Source organism: Artibeus jamaicensis, unplaced genomic scaffold, assembly GCF_021234435.1.
Source record: "Artibeus jamaicensis isolate MK-2021 breed Jamaican fruit bat unplaced genomic scaffold, CSHL_Jam_final scaffold_1031, whole genome shotgun sequence".
Taxonomy (NCBI): domain Eukaryota; kingdom Metazoa; phylum Chordata; class Mammalia; order Chiroptera; family Phyllostomidae; genus Artibeus; species Artibeus jamaicensis.
Window position 1 is genome coordinate 3447086 of NW_026522026.1, and position 16555 is coordinate 3463640.

Genomic DNA, 16555 nt, shown 5'->3' on the forward strand with positions numbered 1-16555 from the left:
AGTCTGGATTGTTTAAGATTTGGATCCCTGCTGCTTTTTGAGAAAGATCTTTTAATTTTTCAAGGGCTTGAAATATTTCAAGGACAGAGAATGTACTAAAATCTTGAGACCAGTGGGTAGTGCTGGTACTCAATGCAGCGGGACACCACAGGGTGAGCGCCTTCTGCTGAGGATGAGCCATCGAGGAAGGCTGTAGGGGACATGGCATCGCAGCCACTATGTAGTTCGTAGGGAGTAGGTGAGACATAGTTCCTGTCCTCCTTGAGCTCATGGTCTCGATGGTAGTTGTAGGTGTGATATGTAAGTATGGGTGATTTGAATTATGAATATTCAGTGGCCCAAAATAAGTTTGGCATCCTTAAGCAAACATGCTAGTTGTTTAGGGAAGCCTGTGGTTAATTGGGGAGCATAAAGTGACTGATAGTGAAGAGTTTCTTCTTGCGACCCCCACTACTTATTAGGATGTTTGGGTACCATTGTCACCACCCATTAATCACAGCGTACTCTTTTAACTTCTTTTGTATGTAGCAACCTGCCCAGTTTCAGCTTCTTTTGGAATGGAAACTGAATACCACTGGCTTTAGCACAATGTCTTTATTTTTAACTTGAGTGTGAGGAAGCAAGAGAGAAGTTCTGCAATTTCTCTAAAGCAGTTTTTTTCTCCCTTCAAGATAACAAAAGTCCCATAATAACCAAAGCATTTTGATTTTTCACCAAAAAAATACAGATGATTTTATTTCAAATTCTTTTAGATAATTAGCAAATTTCTTTCTGCATATATTTATATTTTATGTAGGATATCTCATCTAAATAGAGCCCCCTAAATGGCCATAGTGTGGGCTCCATGTGCCTCTTTTAACCAAAAGGCGTGGCATCAGGGCGGTGGCATTGCTGCTGGGACTTTTTAAACAGCATTCTAAAGGGGCCATCAACCAACTAGCGTTGCTTGCAGTTCTGCGGAACCAGGGATATTCTTGATTTCATTCAGGCAATGTGCTCTGAGTACTTACTCTATGAAACACCGGGGTGGTGGTGAAAATACTTAGTCCTCTGTTTCCTGAAGATGAGTCTGCATCTTCAGGGCTCACCTTGGGACAATGTTTTTTCCAAAGCACTGCTTTTGTGTTGGTGTTCAGCTTTTGCACTCAAGCTGCCGTTCTACTGCAACTTTCTGTATATCAGGTATTTTTCATTCAGGGACCATCCTGTCTAAATGGAAAACCCTGAGATATTTGGCTAGTAGAGTGCCTTTCCTTTGTGAAAATTGGTTCCAGATGTGAAAATGAACAGCTTCACCAGCCCAAGAGCATCATCTGTCACCTACAGTAGGTGCCTCCAGGTAGTGAGACAGGAGTGGATGTTCCAGGCAGTGCGACGTGATGTGTGTGGTATGTGTGATTAAGCTCAGCCCAGTGCCAGGTGGGGCCAGTCACTCTGGGTTTTCAAAGAGAGGAGCCAGACAGGAACATCTAGAAATGCAGGAGTGAGGCAAAGTGATCAATACTGACACTGTTCGTCTTGGCAGTGAGTGGAGCGAGATGTTTGCTGCCTCATCATCAAACTGGGTCAGCGAGGCCGGCAGGCATTTGGTGTCTGCTCCTCCCATTCTCGACCCCTAAGTCAGAAGTCCTCATGATAAGATATCAGGATATTATGTTTTGTGATGTCTCTATGTTGATTAGACTTGAATGAATTACAGCTTTGAGTTTTGCATAGTAGAAAATAACAGAAAAATCAAATACTTGTGCTAGTTTCATTTTTTCAGCTGCATAGTTGGAGTACTGTTTCATTTCCAGAGTTTCCTGAATTCAGACAGCTAGGATCTGAAAAACACTGTACGGGGAAAATATCACATATTCTCGTATCAAACAAGTGGGACAATTACATTGTTGAAACTGACAGGAACCATTATTTAAAATGTAAAGTGAATCTTTCTCTTTTTCTTTCATTTTCTCTTTCACCGTGACCTCTGAGGCATGGTTTGTTTTATCACCAGCACAAACCATTCCTTTGGTAGAGTCTGTAAGTCGGATTGTCCCAGGCATTGCTCATAAGGATATTGTGACCTGCTCCAACCCACCTTCTCAGCCGTTCCTCCTGGCACGTTCTCTCGGGGACCTTATGCTGAGGCTCCATAGAAATACACACGTTCCCCAAACACGTCATCTCTTCCTTGCCTCCTTGCCATCGAATACACTGTGCCCTGTGTGTGGAATGCCATTCCCATCACTCACCAGCTTTCCTCTCACCTCCCACCTATCTTTCAGGATGTGGCCCAGATCCTCTAAGCTTTGCACATTGTATGTGCTGCCGACAGAATACTAGTCCTATTGTGTATTAATTATCTACCTCCTCTCCTTTCCTACACATGTGGGGAATGAAATTCTCAATGACAAATATCTTATCTTAGGCTTTTCGTATCTCTGAAATTTAGCACAGGGTCTATTATGTAATAAAGCAACTAGTCAGTTAATAAAAGTTTATTTACTGTCTCCTATGTGCCAACTACTATACCAGTATTATAGAAAATAAGACCACAGGCGAAGGTGTTAAAATAAAGCAAACATTGTCATTTATTGAAAAAAAAATTCCGGTATAGAAGGAAGGAAGGGGAGGAGGGAGAGAAGTAGCTAGGTACTTCCTATACATTCATATCTTAATATTTTAAAATTATAGGCATTTACATAGGAGTATTGCTTAAGACTTCTTTTTCCCCAAGAATCAGGCCACAGGGGAGGAAGGTGCTTCATGACTACGAGGAAGTACAGAGGAGGCCTCAGGGGCCTGGGGAGGGCGGGGAAGGTGTTGCTGACGGCAGTACCTGAGGGAGGTCACAGTGTTGCCGGGAAAGCATTCGCATCTATCATTTGGATTAAGCTAACTTTCTTTTCCTCGAGCTGCTGGCATGTGATGCCATATTCTTACAGAGGCACTGACTTTTTTGTCACTAAGCATGGGGCACGTTATGGTGAACAGGTCAGATACTGCCCTGTCCTCTTAAGCTTATAGTCTAGTAGGAAAGATGGTCATGAAACAATTAGGTGGGAATGATTAGTCATTGTAATTGTGTGATGTGCTGCAGGGGAGACATAGAGCTTTCGGTAATAGAAAGCTGAGTCGAAGGCAGATATGAATGACTTCTAGTTACAGTTACGTAGGGATGTTATACCCCTTTTTGGTCTACCTTCTGGTGCTGTTATAATGGGATGTTTTATTAGTTAGCTCCTGTTACTACTCTTCACTTCAAACTTTAAAAAAAATCTCACCTCACAGGCAAAAATAAAATATACCTTCTACTTGAAGTTATTTTAAAAAATGTAAGATCTAGAAGAAAAAAATTTACACAAAAGTTTACAAAGTAAATAACTCAAACCATAGATCAAAATGATGATTTGATGACTTCAATATAGTTAATGGCAAGTGGTGTTATTTATATAAAGGTACTAACTGCTTAAAAGAGTGTGGGCCCTATTCTCTTTGATCAATAAATATCTCTGAAGTTTCTTTCTTTTTTTATTCTCACAGAGTGTTGATCATTAAGGTCCTTTTCTGTTTCCCTGTGTGAATAGTTCTGAAGTCTCTCGGGACTTTCCGGCCTTGCTTCTCTTTGCCCCTCCCCTCATCGCTGTGCGGATTTCTCACCTACACCATCCTTCAGCATCCCACAGTGACTGTTTCCTCCTTCTCATTCATTATTCCTGGCTCAGATGGGGCTTCCTCAGCAGGCTTCTCTGGTAATCCCTCCCACCCGGCTCTCACACACCACCATAGACATACTCAAGAACGTCTTTTCACGTTTATCAGTTTGTGTCATTTATCATGGCATTCTTTGGTTAATATTCATCACTCACTGGACAGTTAACTTCACAAGAGCAAACACCAGCTTTGTGTCTCTGCCCGTTTTATCTTCAGTACCTGTCTAAAAAGTCTTTGTACAAAAATGAATGAATAAATGTACCTGATTTATAGACCAGGGGTGCCATAAAAGTTTGAATGTAGTTATTCCTAAGCTGTAGTATTAGGAACACTGATGTCCCACAAGATCTTAAATAGGTTTTAATTTTTTAAAAAGGGGAGAGGAATTAGTCAAATTAATTTGAAAAATCTGGATTAAACAAAATCAAACAGAACTTGACTGTGATAGTTCCCAGAAGCTGCAAATCTCTAAGAGAATAATAGTACTTCGTATTTGACCCTGGAAGTTATTGTCTTTCGCCAACACAATATCTATATATAAAAATAAATATACCTATGTATTTATTTTTACGTTTACTATACTTGCACTAGTATACCCCAGAGGGCTACCTTTTTTCCACAGGAAGAATGAGTAGGAGGGAGTGAACAGCACGCAGTTTTTGACAATGTCTGCGTTTTTTTCACTCACAAGTGCAAAAGCCTTGGGGATACCTAGTTTTAGTCTATAATTTGTAAGCATGTCTGTAGAATCAGATATTATAGTAAGATTCCTGAGTTTATTTTCATCTATTAATCTTGGAAAGCAGGAAATAAATGCAAGGATTAAATAAAGCTTTAAAAATCAGACCCCGCACACAGACCTTTTAGTTTAAAAAACTAGAAAGGGAAGAGCAGTCCTTTGGCCCATCCTCTCACTTGGCCGCCGTCCCACGCCGATCTGGCCGGCTCACTTTGGCTGCTCTTCGGGAGGGTCTGGCTGGAATGCGGCTAGTTTTTTATAGCTGAACATCTGGTTGACAATCATGAATGCCACTACCAGCCGGGAGCTGGCACTTGGTCACCTGGGGGGTTGATTCACGTGGATGATTAACACATTTCATTCCTACTAAATGGAGAACAATCCTAAATATCTAAGCTTTAAAACCCGTTCTCATTTTACCTGCCGAGTGGAGTTGCCGTGGTGACTGGCGGAGACTGGGTCCTGCCGCAGGAAGCCCCACACGAAGCCCGAGCTCTCTGGTTCTGTGGCCCGAGCTCCTGCTCCGCGTCTGCATTTCTCCGCGAGATGAGAATATGGGAGTTTCTTGGGAGGATTAAATGAGCCAGTACTTCTGAAGAATTTAGCGTTTACACATAGTAAGTAAGTACTCAATACACATTAGCTACTACAGCGTACTTAGTCTACAGAGTATTTCAGGTGGGCCCCAGCAATATCCAGGGCACAGTGCAAGTGAGAAGTAGTTAAGAAAAATGGATAGCAAGGCTGGCCCTGCAACGGAGCAGAGAATAAGGCTCCTACTACAACTAGACATATTACATCTTCATGGGTGTATCCTTAGTTCCAAGCACGTTGATTTTTATATCCTGGTAGTGAATATACATTTGATGAATTTATTTAATTGAATATAAATTATATTTACCATGATTGGGCCACTAATTTCATCCTAAGAGCTTTTTAGCAAGGGAAAATGACTAATTACCCAAGAGAGTGTCTTTAAGGTTACAAATAAACACTTGCTCAGAATAAATAAAACATTTTCTGATATTAAGACCAAAAAATAATTTCTCCTGAGGGTCCTTATGATCAGGAAACTATGTAATGGCCTGAGTAATATTTATTATGTGCTTTTAAATTTAATGAAATGGCCACATTTTGTTTAAGCACAGATTAAATCTACCTCTGGCATGAATTTCTCTTACTTCGCTAGACGTTTCTTCTCTTCTGTCTTCTTGGGTCATTGTTCTTGTCCCAACTTCTAACCCAGTGGTTCTCGACCCTAGCTCCCCAGTGGAATCATCTGGGGGCTTTTAAACATATGGCTGCCGGAGCTCAACACAGAACAATTAAATCTGAATCTTTACAAGTTGGAATGGAACATTAGTATTTTTTGAAACATGGAAGATTCTGGTGCTGTCAGGCTTGAGGATGACTTCGCAGAAGATTGGAACAAGCCCAGGGCTTCACGTCTTGCTCCTGAGCCATTCCCAGGGTGATGCTTCTCGGTCCCATAGCTTTAAATATCATCTGTCTCCCCCTGTGCTCTGGACCCAGGTCACCCACCGTCCGCTGCAGCATTGCAACGCTGACCATATCCACTCCTTCACTCAGTCTAACTCCCGATGGTCTTCCCATCTTAGTAAGTGCCTTCATCGTCACTGTACCAGTCGCTCAGGCCATCCTTCACTTCTCTCTTTCCCTCATGCCTTGCATCTTCTTCACTAGCAGTCATGGTCTTCCCACCTCCACTGATAAGATCCTGGTCCAGATAGCTATTATCTCTCCCTTGAAACTATATAATTTACAAACTAATTTCCCTTCACCTCCCTTGTCCCATTTCTCATACACAGATTATTTTCCACTGGCGGGTCTTCAGTCATCTCTGTCTTCCCGTAACATTCAGAACACTGTAACATCAGAATGAAATTCGAATTCCTTACTATGCTGGCAAGACCTTACATGTTCTAACCTGGGCCGCATCTCCTTACTCCTTCCTCTCCTACCGCTCTCACCCCCATCGCTGCCCTTCAGTCACGGCTGCCTTTTGCTTTTCTAGAACATGTCGTCCATGCTCATGTGTCAGCATCTTTGCCCTTGATCTGCCTTTTGCCTGGATGCTCTTTTTGAAGTTATTTATATCACTTATTTGCTCACTTCCTTCACGTTTCTGTTCAAATGTTACCTCCTCGGGCTGCCCCTGAGCACCCTACCAAAACACCACCTATGTTATCACTTTCTATTCACTTACTCTCTACTCTTTTCTTCTTAGCACTTACTGCTGTGTGAAATTTTATTATATATGCATTTGCTCATTTGTATATTGTCTTTGTTGAATAAATGTATCCAAGGTTTCAACTCAATAACTTTTGGGCAAATCTTGGGGCATATTTTACAAATATCTACAGACACTGGTGGTCAGAAGTCAGGCAGTCCTCCTGAGTCCTCTCTCTCAAAGGAACTCTAAGGTAAATGTTTAAAAAGAATGAGCTTAAAACAGTATGTGACCAGTTAAAAGGGAAACCATTGGCCCAATGTGTTTGGAAGAAAACTGAAGGACTGATACACCACAAATCAAGTCAGCCAGGTCTTGACCAGATACAAAGGCATTAAAGCCTGGCCCATTGAAAGCATGAACAGAAGGCTTACCTCTGAGTGCTCTGTAACAATATATAAAATAATTTAGACAATTTAGTCCAGAAAAAGCAGCTGAAGCTGGAATACGAAACATAAAGTAAATGGAATTCAGAGAGACTGAATTATTAGAGGGACTGCAGCATTATTTTAACATGTGTTGGGTGTTGGTAGGTACTGAGTTTTCCTTCCTGGAATGTTCTCAGTGATTTTTTTTCTTTTAAACCAGACTGTGGCAATAGTTACCGTGGTGAGAATGACTCAGTTCTTCCTTATGAAGAGGAAGTGAAAAAGGCAAACCCTGTATGTGAGATTCCACCTCCAAAAGGAGGGATTGCCATTTTGCTTTATCTGCTGATACGGATACAAGCAGGTATTTGAAAATTTGCCTTATGGAAAAGGAAATTGAGACTTGTTCTATGTTTCAGTTGAAGATAGATCGATGATCGTGGTAAAAGTTTCAAAATGGTAGACCTCAGTATTTATAAGGAAGGAGTTTCTAGCAGTCTGGGCTAAAGTATATGCCTGTCTCATGTTTTATGGAAAATAATTTATCAGTGGGAAAGGATGGGAAAAGCATAGGGGATTGAAATAGAAGCAAAACAAATTCCTACTCACATCAAAGTCTGTCTTCTCTAAGACCTTTAACTGTTCCTACTCAGCCAGAGTACATGATGGCCATCTGTAACCTTCTTTTAGCATGAAACTTGTCACACCATATTATAATTCTTATTTACGTATCTGCTTTTCACATGGGACTAGAGAATGATGAAGCTCCATTGCTTAGCATGGCTCTGGGATTATTTCTTGATTATTGAGTAAATGAAGGCCTGGAAGCACCCAACAGAGGTAAACTCATTTAGGTAATATTAACCAAAAAAGATACTCTAAAATGAAGCATATCGTATCATTTGTTCTAGTTTTCTAAATAGCAGGTATTTTCCTCAGATTGGTACTCTGTTATTTGCCAAGAACTCTTTGTTAAAACCTGCAACTTTGTGTAAGTTACAGAAGTCATGATAGCATAGAAACTGCTCAGGTGGCTTCCGGCAGACAATACTTGATGGCCTAAACTTTTGTATAGTAAGCAGCATATCTTGCCCGGCAATTCATTATTAAGTTCTAACAGAACTCTGAGATTCTAGGAGATAGAGTCTAAGTGTCTTATTCTTGCTGTACCTTCACACCGATGATGTGAAGTACTGGGCACAATGAAGTTGTTTATGACTGCTTATACTTTTTTACTGAGTCCCTGTAATAGCTGAAAAGTTAGGTCCTTGCCAGAGCTGTTGTCATGTCAGCAATGAGAATGTAAAACTGAGTGTGGGAAAAGTCACCTGAGGGTCAGAGGTGCACACCACTCTGTGAAGTACCTACTGCAACTTGTCAGTATTGACCATCCCAGGGAAAAACTGAGGAGACAGAAAGAATTAGGTGTAGCAAGCCAGAGGACTCCCTGAGGTAGTGGGACACCAGAACTGGAAATAGGAATGACAAGGGTTTTCACAATGTCAGGTAAGACAGGCTTAATAAGAATATAGTTAGCAAGTGTCAAAAGTTCAGACATAACAGAAGTGAAGCCAATCAGTCACTGAAGTAGGAATCCATAAAAGTTTATAGTAAACACACCAAGAAAATAGTTCCAAGCTGGGAGCCCTTGAACCAAAACATGGAATGAGGCTCAGGGGCATATTGTTATAAAGCAGCTTATATTAATGAGAAAGCAGGGACATTTTGTCCCTCACAGTCATTGGTTATAATATTAGAATTTTCTTAAATGATAGGGAATTGGTCAATGTTCACCTCATTATCAACCATGGAAAACAATTCAAATTTTGCTTATGATTTTCAGAGGCATAAGCAAGAAATGACCCAGGTCAAATTAGCTTTTTCAAAGAAGGTAAATTAAGCTTGGCTGGTATGGCTAAACTGGTTTTGTCTGCTCAGGGAAGCTTCAAGGCTAGTCTTTTTGTTTTTTATTTTAACACAAGACAGAACTCAGGACAAGGAACAGATGTCGGGGGGCAAAGGCATTTTTGGAAAACATTTGCCTTTAAGCCTCTTGGTTCACCTCTTCTTTGCTATCATCATCTGACTGACTGAAAACATTTCAGTGGTTTGATATCACCAAGGTCAGAAACTGATGAGTCAAGTACAAATATGACTTTGATTATTTCCCAGGCTTCTCTCCAGCCAGACTTACTGAGGAGTAATGACAAGTTAAGGGGAGTGGAATAACTCAAAACATGTTTTAATAATGATTGAAAGTCATCTCAATTTTTATTTTTAGCACGTGCCACAGGAAAAACTCATATGAACAATATTCCCAGAGCTCTTACAATTCCAAAATTGTTTGCCTCCTCTAATCTTGAAGGAAAACTTGAATGAATATAAAATTCCTAGCTTCTCATTTCTTTACATGGGTCTCTTGTACGCAATGCCCTGCTGTTTTCCACAGTTAAATGTAAAATTTTGAATTTTTGCTTGGTGGCTCAGAGGATTCTTTTTTCAATCTTTAAATCATCTGTCTTACTGAATGTGTTTCAGTACTGACCATTATAAATCAATTTGTATGAATTCGTCTTTTTCCCTAGTTTTTTTACTTTAACTTATTTAAAATTTTTGGCATAATGTTCGACATTTTCATAACAATTTTGTGCTGTTGAGCTTATTGGTATGTTGGTAAATTCCTTATATATTTTTTGCTTTTTTCTTGAATCTGCCACTTTTTAAATGTATGTTTTTTTTTTAACTTAAGAGAATTGCATGCAAATTCCCTCTTTTTGGTATATATCCATGAATTTAAACAAATGCTTATAGCCATGTAACTACAATAGAATCTGAACAGTTCTATCAGCACCCAAATTCCCCTGAGCTGATCCTCATATAGTATTCTTTCAGTGCTTTGACAAATGCTTTTAAAAAAACACTTACTTGGATTTCTTGGATCTGCTTTTTGCAGGATTCTTCTGTTAGGGTTGTGGAGGAGGTACTGGACAGCTTTTGGATTCCTCCTTCACAAACTTCACAGTCAAATGACTTCCTTCCTGTTGAAATGGCTCCCCTGTGCTTCCTTAGTGCTTCTTTCTCTTTTATCTGCTACAAATGTTGCATTTTGATGTGGGCCCTTCACCTTCGGGGAGTATATTTTTTGCAGTCATTTTCAGAGCTCTGTTGCTGCTGGACATCTTGGTTTTTTCTGCATTTCTTTGCTGCCTTTCTCTCTGTACGGTATGTTCTAACTCTGCTGCTCCTCAGTAAATCTTACATGTTTTTAGAGTCTGTGGTAAATATGTCCTCTACTTTTGCTAAACATAGAGATGGTGTAGTTTTTGATGATGTACGTTATTCAGGAAGGGAAGAGAGAAAATGCTGTCTCACACCGCCATGTTCATACCGGAAGTCCTTCATTTGACTGCACCTATTATTGCCTTTCTCTCACTCCTCTTCCTTGGCTCTCACTTTAATCTCTGTATTCCCTCAGTCTGATAACCCTTCTTATTCACACATCACTTTATTGAAGCATGTATAGATACTTCCTGTTAAAGCCTAGGCTTCTTCATCATTTCCTAAACACATAATTGCAAAGTTGGTCCTTGACTGGTGGACTTTCACTCACACTTTAAAATGTAAAAGAGTATGTTGCCTCCTCTAGGAACCCTTTTTGACACTTCAAGATGAGGCACCTGCCCAGATGGGGTAGAGTTCATTTCTAACCTGTCCAGCCACAATCCATTACCCCATTTCTAGTGTACTTATCTGACTGTTTTCAGTATTTACATATCGTATTATTAAGCCAATGAGTGACTCCCACATCTGTGTATTAACTTGTCAGTACAGACCTCTCAAATGCTAGGTTTTAGGATGCTATTGGGTTGGCCAAAAAGTCCATTTAGTTTTTTTCTGTAAAATAAAAAACACATTTTTCATTTTCACCATTAACTTTATTGATTTGGATATTATGAATATGTTGGCTCTGTTCCATGTGGTATAAAGTTGATTGTTCTTTTTTTTCCCTTTTTTAAAATTTAATTATTGTTCAAGTACAGTTTTCTATTTCTCCCATCCCAGCCCACCCTGCCCGTGCTCTGCACCTCCCTCCCATTTCCACCCCCTTAGTTACTGTCCCTGTTAATATCTCAGTTTGATCACTGTCAACTTCAACTAGTCTACCCAACTGTGGAGTATTGTCCAGCAGGAAATGTCCAGCATGGAAACTTCAAAAACCACTTTTGACACGTTTGATCAGTCACAGCGCCTTCTCCATAGACTGCAAAAATCCTTTTCTTTTGCATTTTGTTTTGTTTGTACCTTTCTTGAAATATTAAAGCATAATATGCTGAAGATGTTGTATATTTTCATCCATTTTCAATATTAAACTGGCTACACAAAAATTCAGCAATTTTCTTAAGTTTTTAGAAAATTTTAATATTTTATTTATTTATTTATTTTTAGAAAGAGGGGAAGGGAAGGAGAAAGAGAGGGGGAGAAATATCAATGTGTGGTTGCCTCTCACATGGCCCCCACTGGGGACCGGGCCTGCAACCCAGGCATGTGCCCTGACTGGGAATCGAACCGTGACCCTTTGGTTCACGGCCTGTGCTCAATCCACTGAACTACACCAGCCAGGCTCATAAGATTTTTTAAAATTTATGCTTATATGACAGCTGTCACAATACAACCAAACAAAATTGTTTTGAATGAAGTGCTGTGAGGGCCATCTTATGGAAAAAACAAATAAACTTTTTGACCAACCCAATATTTATAGCTTTCCAATAATAATCAGCACATACCCTCATTTGGTCTCATTTGATTTTCCACTGGTAATTAAAGGGCACAATACTATGGGCCATCTACATTTTCTTATCTTGCTTTTGTTTTAAAAGTGATTTAATAATTTCAAAGCAATTTTCCTATGCTTAGGAAGAACTCCTCTAGAACTAGAGTATTAATGAATTATGAAAAAATCAACAATCACTAACAGAAGTTCTTCTGCATTCCAGGTGATGCCACTGTGACGATAGCTCACAGATACACCCCTAAAGAACAACTGAAGATCCATACTCAGCTGGCAGATATCGTCATAGTCGCTGCAGGTAAGTCTTTAGTGGTTGTTATCTGGTGGAATATCATCAGCAGAGTAATTCCTGCCCTAATTGCTGGGATGTCTGCAAAAAACACTTCTTCAGAGAGTTAGGTATATTTATGATTTGTTTCCATCAACTGGATTCTGTCTCTTGGCAGTCATCACATGGGTCCATTGTGCCAGTGTTAGCATTTGTCACTTCATTATGGAAAGCCTGAAGAGCCTTTGGAGTGAAAGACTAAGCACAAGAACCAATGTGTACCTGCCCGGTTCCTTTAACAGACACATCATTGCTTCTAAACATGAGCGAGTTATGGGGAGACTGGCAGGAAATGCTATTGAGGGGATACCCATGGCTGCCTCATGTTGGACCTGGAGGCCATGGTAAAAACCTTGATACAAAGTAAGGTGCCTGAGAACAGGAGATTGACACAGTCTGGCCTATGTTTTTCAGAGATTACTTACACTGGATCAAGGAGAATTGACGTTAGAGAAGCAAGAGTAGAAACAGAGAGAACAGTTATTACACTTCAATTTAATGGATCTAGGGTTTTTTCCTAATTTGTTTTACATTTGAACATATAAAATAATTCTACCCTTGATGTCTACCTTTACTCTTGCCACATAGTATTTGTACATTGCAGACATTGTGTTACTTCGTGGTTTATTCCAAGGCTTGAATGAGAGACTTTTTAATTTTGTTTATCAATTAGATGTTATTGGTAATTCTAGAAGTCACCAGTAAGCTGCTAACCACATTATCTGTTTTTCTAAGAAATTACATTCAGGTGGTATACCAAAGGCAAGGTTTCGAACTGGATTGACAGAAGTAAGACAGATGTTTAGAGAGTCTGTGAACTTGTCAGACCACAGGCCAGCAGGAGGTGAAGTATTGCCACAGCAGCTGAGAGATTCATAGAAAATGCATGTTACATTGACTTCTTTTTAGAAATGCTTGAACTCATACACAGGACTCAGAGTTTGGTGTGGAGAGAGTAATTTGAGTGGTCATCGTTGTCCATCTCTAACTTTAGACAGAATAAAATTAACATCATCTTTAAAAGGTGCTGTTTGATTCACTCTAGTGTTAACAACTTACAATGAATGTTTCACAATTGATCTTAGATCCCATTTACAAGTGTAATATTAATGCAGATTTTCTTCCAGTGAAGCAAAAGCTCTCACTATACATTTATGCTCATGTTTTTCCTGCTATGAGAAACAACAAGTGGGTCATCACAGTCCTCTGTTGGGGACCACTGACATTCTGTTGTGACTAAGTCAAACCTCACGGCACAAGTTGTTATGCCAACACCATCATCATCCTTGAGCTTCTTCTATAGACTCCCTGTATGTTCCTCTGTAAAGGCCTAAGTCAGCACTGTGTGCAAGGTGTTAAAAAATAAGGCGTGAAAAGGAGACAGCAAAAGGAAGGACCCTTTCTATATAACATTAACAACGTAGGAACCCGCAGGTACTCAGGTCTCCAGGCGATGAGACGGTACTGAGGCTCTGTACAGCAGCCACCCTACTCCAGGTATCCTGCTGCCACCAGAGGGCGCCAGTCCGGTGAGCAGGGTGTTTTAGGTGTGGGTTGGCCACACACCCTCTGAATCCTGGCCAGGAGACATTTGAGGTTGGGGAGGGCCAAAAGGAATTGTTCCTTGCCTTGTATTCCAGCCCTGATGCCTCTAACCGGACTCAAACGTATGCTGAGTTCTGGAAGACAGCTCTGTGTATAACCCTGCAATCATCCTGAAGAAATATTTGTGTAATGTAATGGGAAATTTCAGGGAAGAAAATTGAGAATTTATAAGAAAGAATTAAACCTCTACATTTTTATTGCCTTAATAATCATCCAGAAAATTTGAGGATAAAATATGTACATATTGGTAAATTACAGTGAAATTATAAAGAAGGCATGCATTAATTTTAAAAAATAGAAATTTTAGGCCCTGGCCAGGTAGGTTAGTTCGTTAGAGTGTCATCCGTATTCGCCAAGGTTGCGGTTCAGTTTCTGCTGAGGCCGCATATGACAGCCAACCAACGAAGGCCTAAATAAATGCAACAACAAACTGATGTTCCTCTCTCTCTCTCAAATCAACTTAAAAATTTTATATAACTAGACAATAATAATGAAATATAAGTAAAATGACCACGCCATGCATTGTGTGCGGGGAAATAAACAAATGCAGTGGGAATTAAAGAAGGAGGCAGTGATGGAAGGGCGGAGGCGGCTGCCCCAGGGAGGGCTGTCGTCGTAACTAGAATGTCAGCCTGTATGGAAGCGATGCCATTTAAAAGTCAGGAAGAGGGGAAGGAGGGTCAGCGATACTGACAATGTCTGAGATGAGAGTAAAGGACGTGCTGATGAAATCTTGGATGAACTTCCAGAGGAAAAAGTGAAAGAAATTGGTGCGTGAAGACCCTGGGTCATGACTAAAATTAGCTTATGTTCATATTGATCTCACTTCTCTAGTTTCTCAAACTCTTATAGTTATAGCCTTCTAGTTTTAACTATATAGCACTTACCTTTTAAGCATCTCCCCCAAATTCAAGCTGTACACTCATTTCGAAGATGAACTCTGAAAACCAGATATAGTGGCCCTATGCCTTTAAGACATAATATAAGGCTACAAGTCCCTAGTCAAAGCTACCTTTCTGAGTTCACAAAGAGAATTTGTTTCTAGAACACTTGCTGTAATGTGGTTATAACACTTAACACCTGTTTATAGTTGTCTGTCGCCCTTCTTCAGGGACAGGACTTTTTTTTGCTGGTGCTTAGGACAATGTCTGCTACACTGTGTGTGCTCAAGAGATGTAAATTGCACTGATTTTGAGATTATGACTAGAACAAAGACTTCTTCAAATCGATACAATTTTAGCTGATAATCTTTTAGAAATATAAGTTTATAAAGATGGATTTTTTGTTTGCTATAAATTAATAAAGCTGTGAAAGTGAACTATTTTTTAAATAAAAGAGTAGTGTTATAAACAAAAGATAAAAGAGTGTAAGTGTTAAGATGAAGAAGTTATGAGAAAGGTGAAGAAAGACACTGCTATAGACAACTAAAACATAGGGCACTGAACAGCTGAGTAAAGAAGCAGGGTAGCCCCCTGCTGTCTGCAGAGATGCTTTCCAGGACCCCCAGGGGATGCCCGGACCACAGGTCGTACCCAACCTTCTATATACTGTGCTTTCCTGTTACATACATACCTGAGATAAAGATTAACTTACACGTTAGTCATAATAAGAGATTAACAAAATAGTTCACAATGAACTAAAATTTATGTGACTATTGCTTTCACATTTTCTCTCTCTCCCTTTCAATATTTTATTGTGCCGTACTCACCTTTCCCATAAAGGAAGCTCTTTCCAGCTTCTCTCTGACATGTTCAAGTTTTCAGCATCACTACCGTTGTGCTTTGGGACATTATTAAATGGAATAAGGGTTACTTGAACATGAGCACTGCATTAGTGTGATGGGTGATAACTGGGATGTCTACTAAGTGACCAAGGGGCAGGGAAGGTTCTCATATAAAGTGTGGATGTGCTGAACAAAGGCTTGGTTCACATCCCAGGTCAGACAGAGCAGGGCAGTGCAAGATTTTAGCATGCTATTCAGATCAGTGGACAATGTAAAATTTGTGATTTTTTTCTTCTGGAATTTTTCACTAGTATTTTTGGATCTAGGTTCACCACAGGTAATGCAATGCACAGATGGTAAAACCGAGCACCAAAGGGGACTGCTGTAGTTCTGCAGAAGGCTGGACTGGCATGTGTGAGGCTGAGGATAAAGGAGGGGGAGCCAGCTAGAGGAGGACACCGACTCTAAGATTGTGTCGGAAAATTCTTTGGGTCTCTCATATCTCACACTTCAGGAAATGGGGAAATCCTGCATTTGTAAAGGTTCTGAGCATCTTCATTCTCCAGAGAGGATAGGCAGAATTTTTTCAGACATTGTCTAAAGGTCTCTCCACCCAACTGAGTGAACTGTGTGGAACTAGCTTCACTCAGAGGGCAAGCTGCTGAGTCAATGCCACTTGCCTATTATTATAAATGTCTGGGTACAGTGTCACAGCTGGTGAGAGCTGTCATTTTGTCCACTAATAGGCCATTCCTTCCAGCGTGATGAATGAACCTCAGCAGTCCTAAGTCTCGCATCTCCATTGCAACACTTTTAATGATGGATACTGCAATATAATACTGAGTGGGCAGTTCAGTAGAGTGATTTGGAATATTCAGACTTACTCTTCGTAAAATACAAGGTGACCAACCAACTCCTTTTCACCATTTCTCCCATTGTATTTTTAAGTTTTAGCTACACACCCATCGAACATCATCCTGGATTCTCAATACAGCATCTCCTCTTCCTTTGAGCAGGGTTAGTAATGTTCAGGGGGCCAGGCAGGGGAGGGCACAC

General features: G+C 40.2%; 1 protein-coding gene across 2 annotated transcripts in view; it reads left to right on the forward strand.

The window, feature by feature from the left end:
- The window catches only part of MTHFD2L (methylenetetrahydrofolate dehydrogenase (NADP+ dependent) 2 like), a 98445-nt gene that overhangs the window by 33830 nt on the left and 48060 nt on the right, over nucleotides 1-16555 (forward strand). Inside the window, exons 6-7 of one of the 2 annotated variants that reach the window (XM_053655704.1) lie at nucleotides 12049-12141; nucleotides 12290-12527. In XM_053655704.1, coding sequence (XP_053511679.1) covers nucleotides 12049-12141; nucleotides 12290-12519 — 323 coding nt within the window. In that variant the 3' untranslated portion in view covers nucleotides 12520-12527. Of the gene's footprint in view, nucleotides 1-12048; nucleotides 12142-12289; nucleotides 12528-16555 lie in introns of those variants that run through there. The other variant, XM_053655705.1, reaches the window with a different exon arrangement.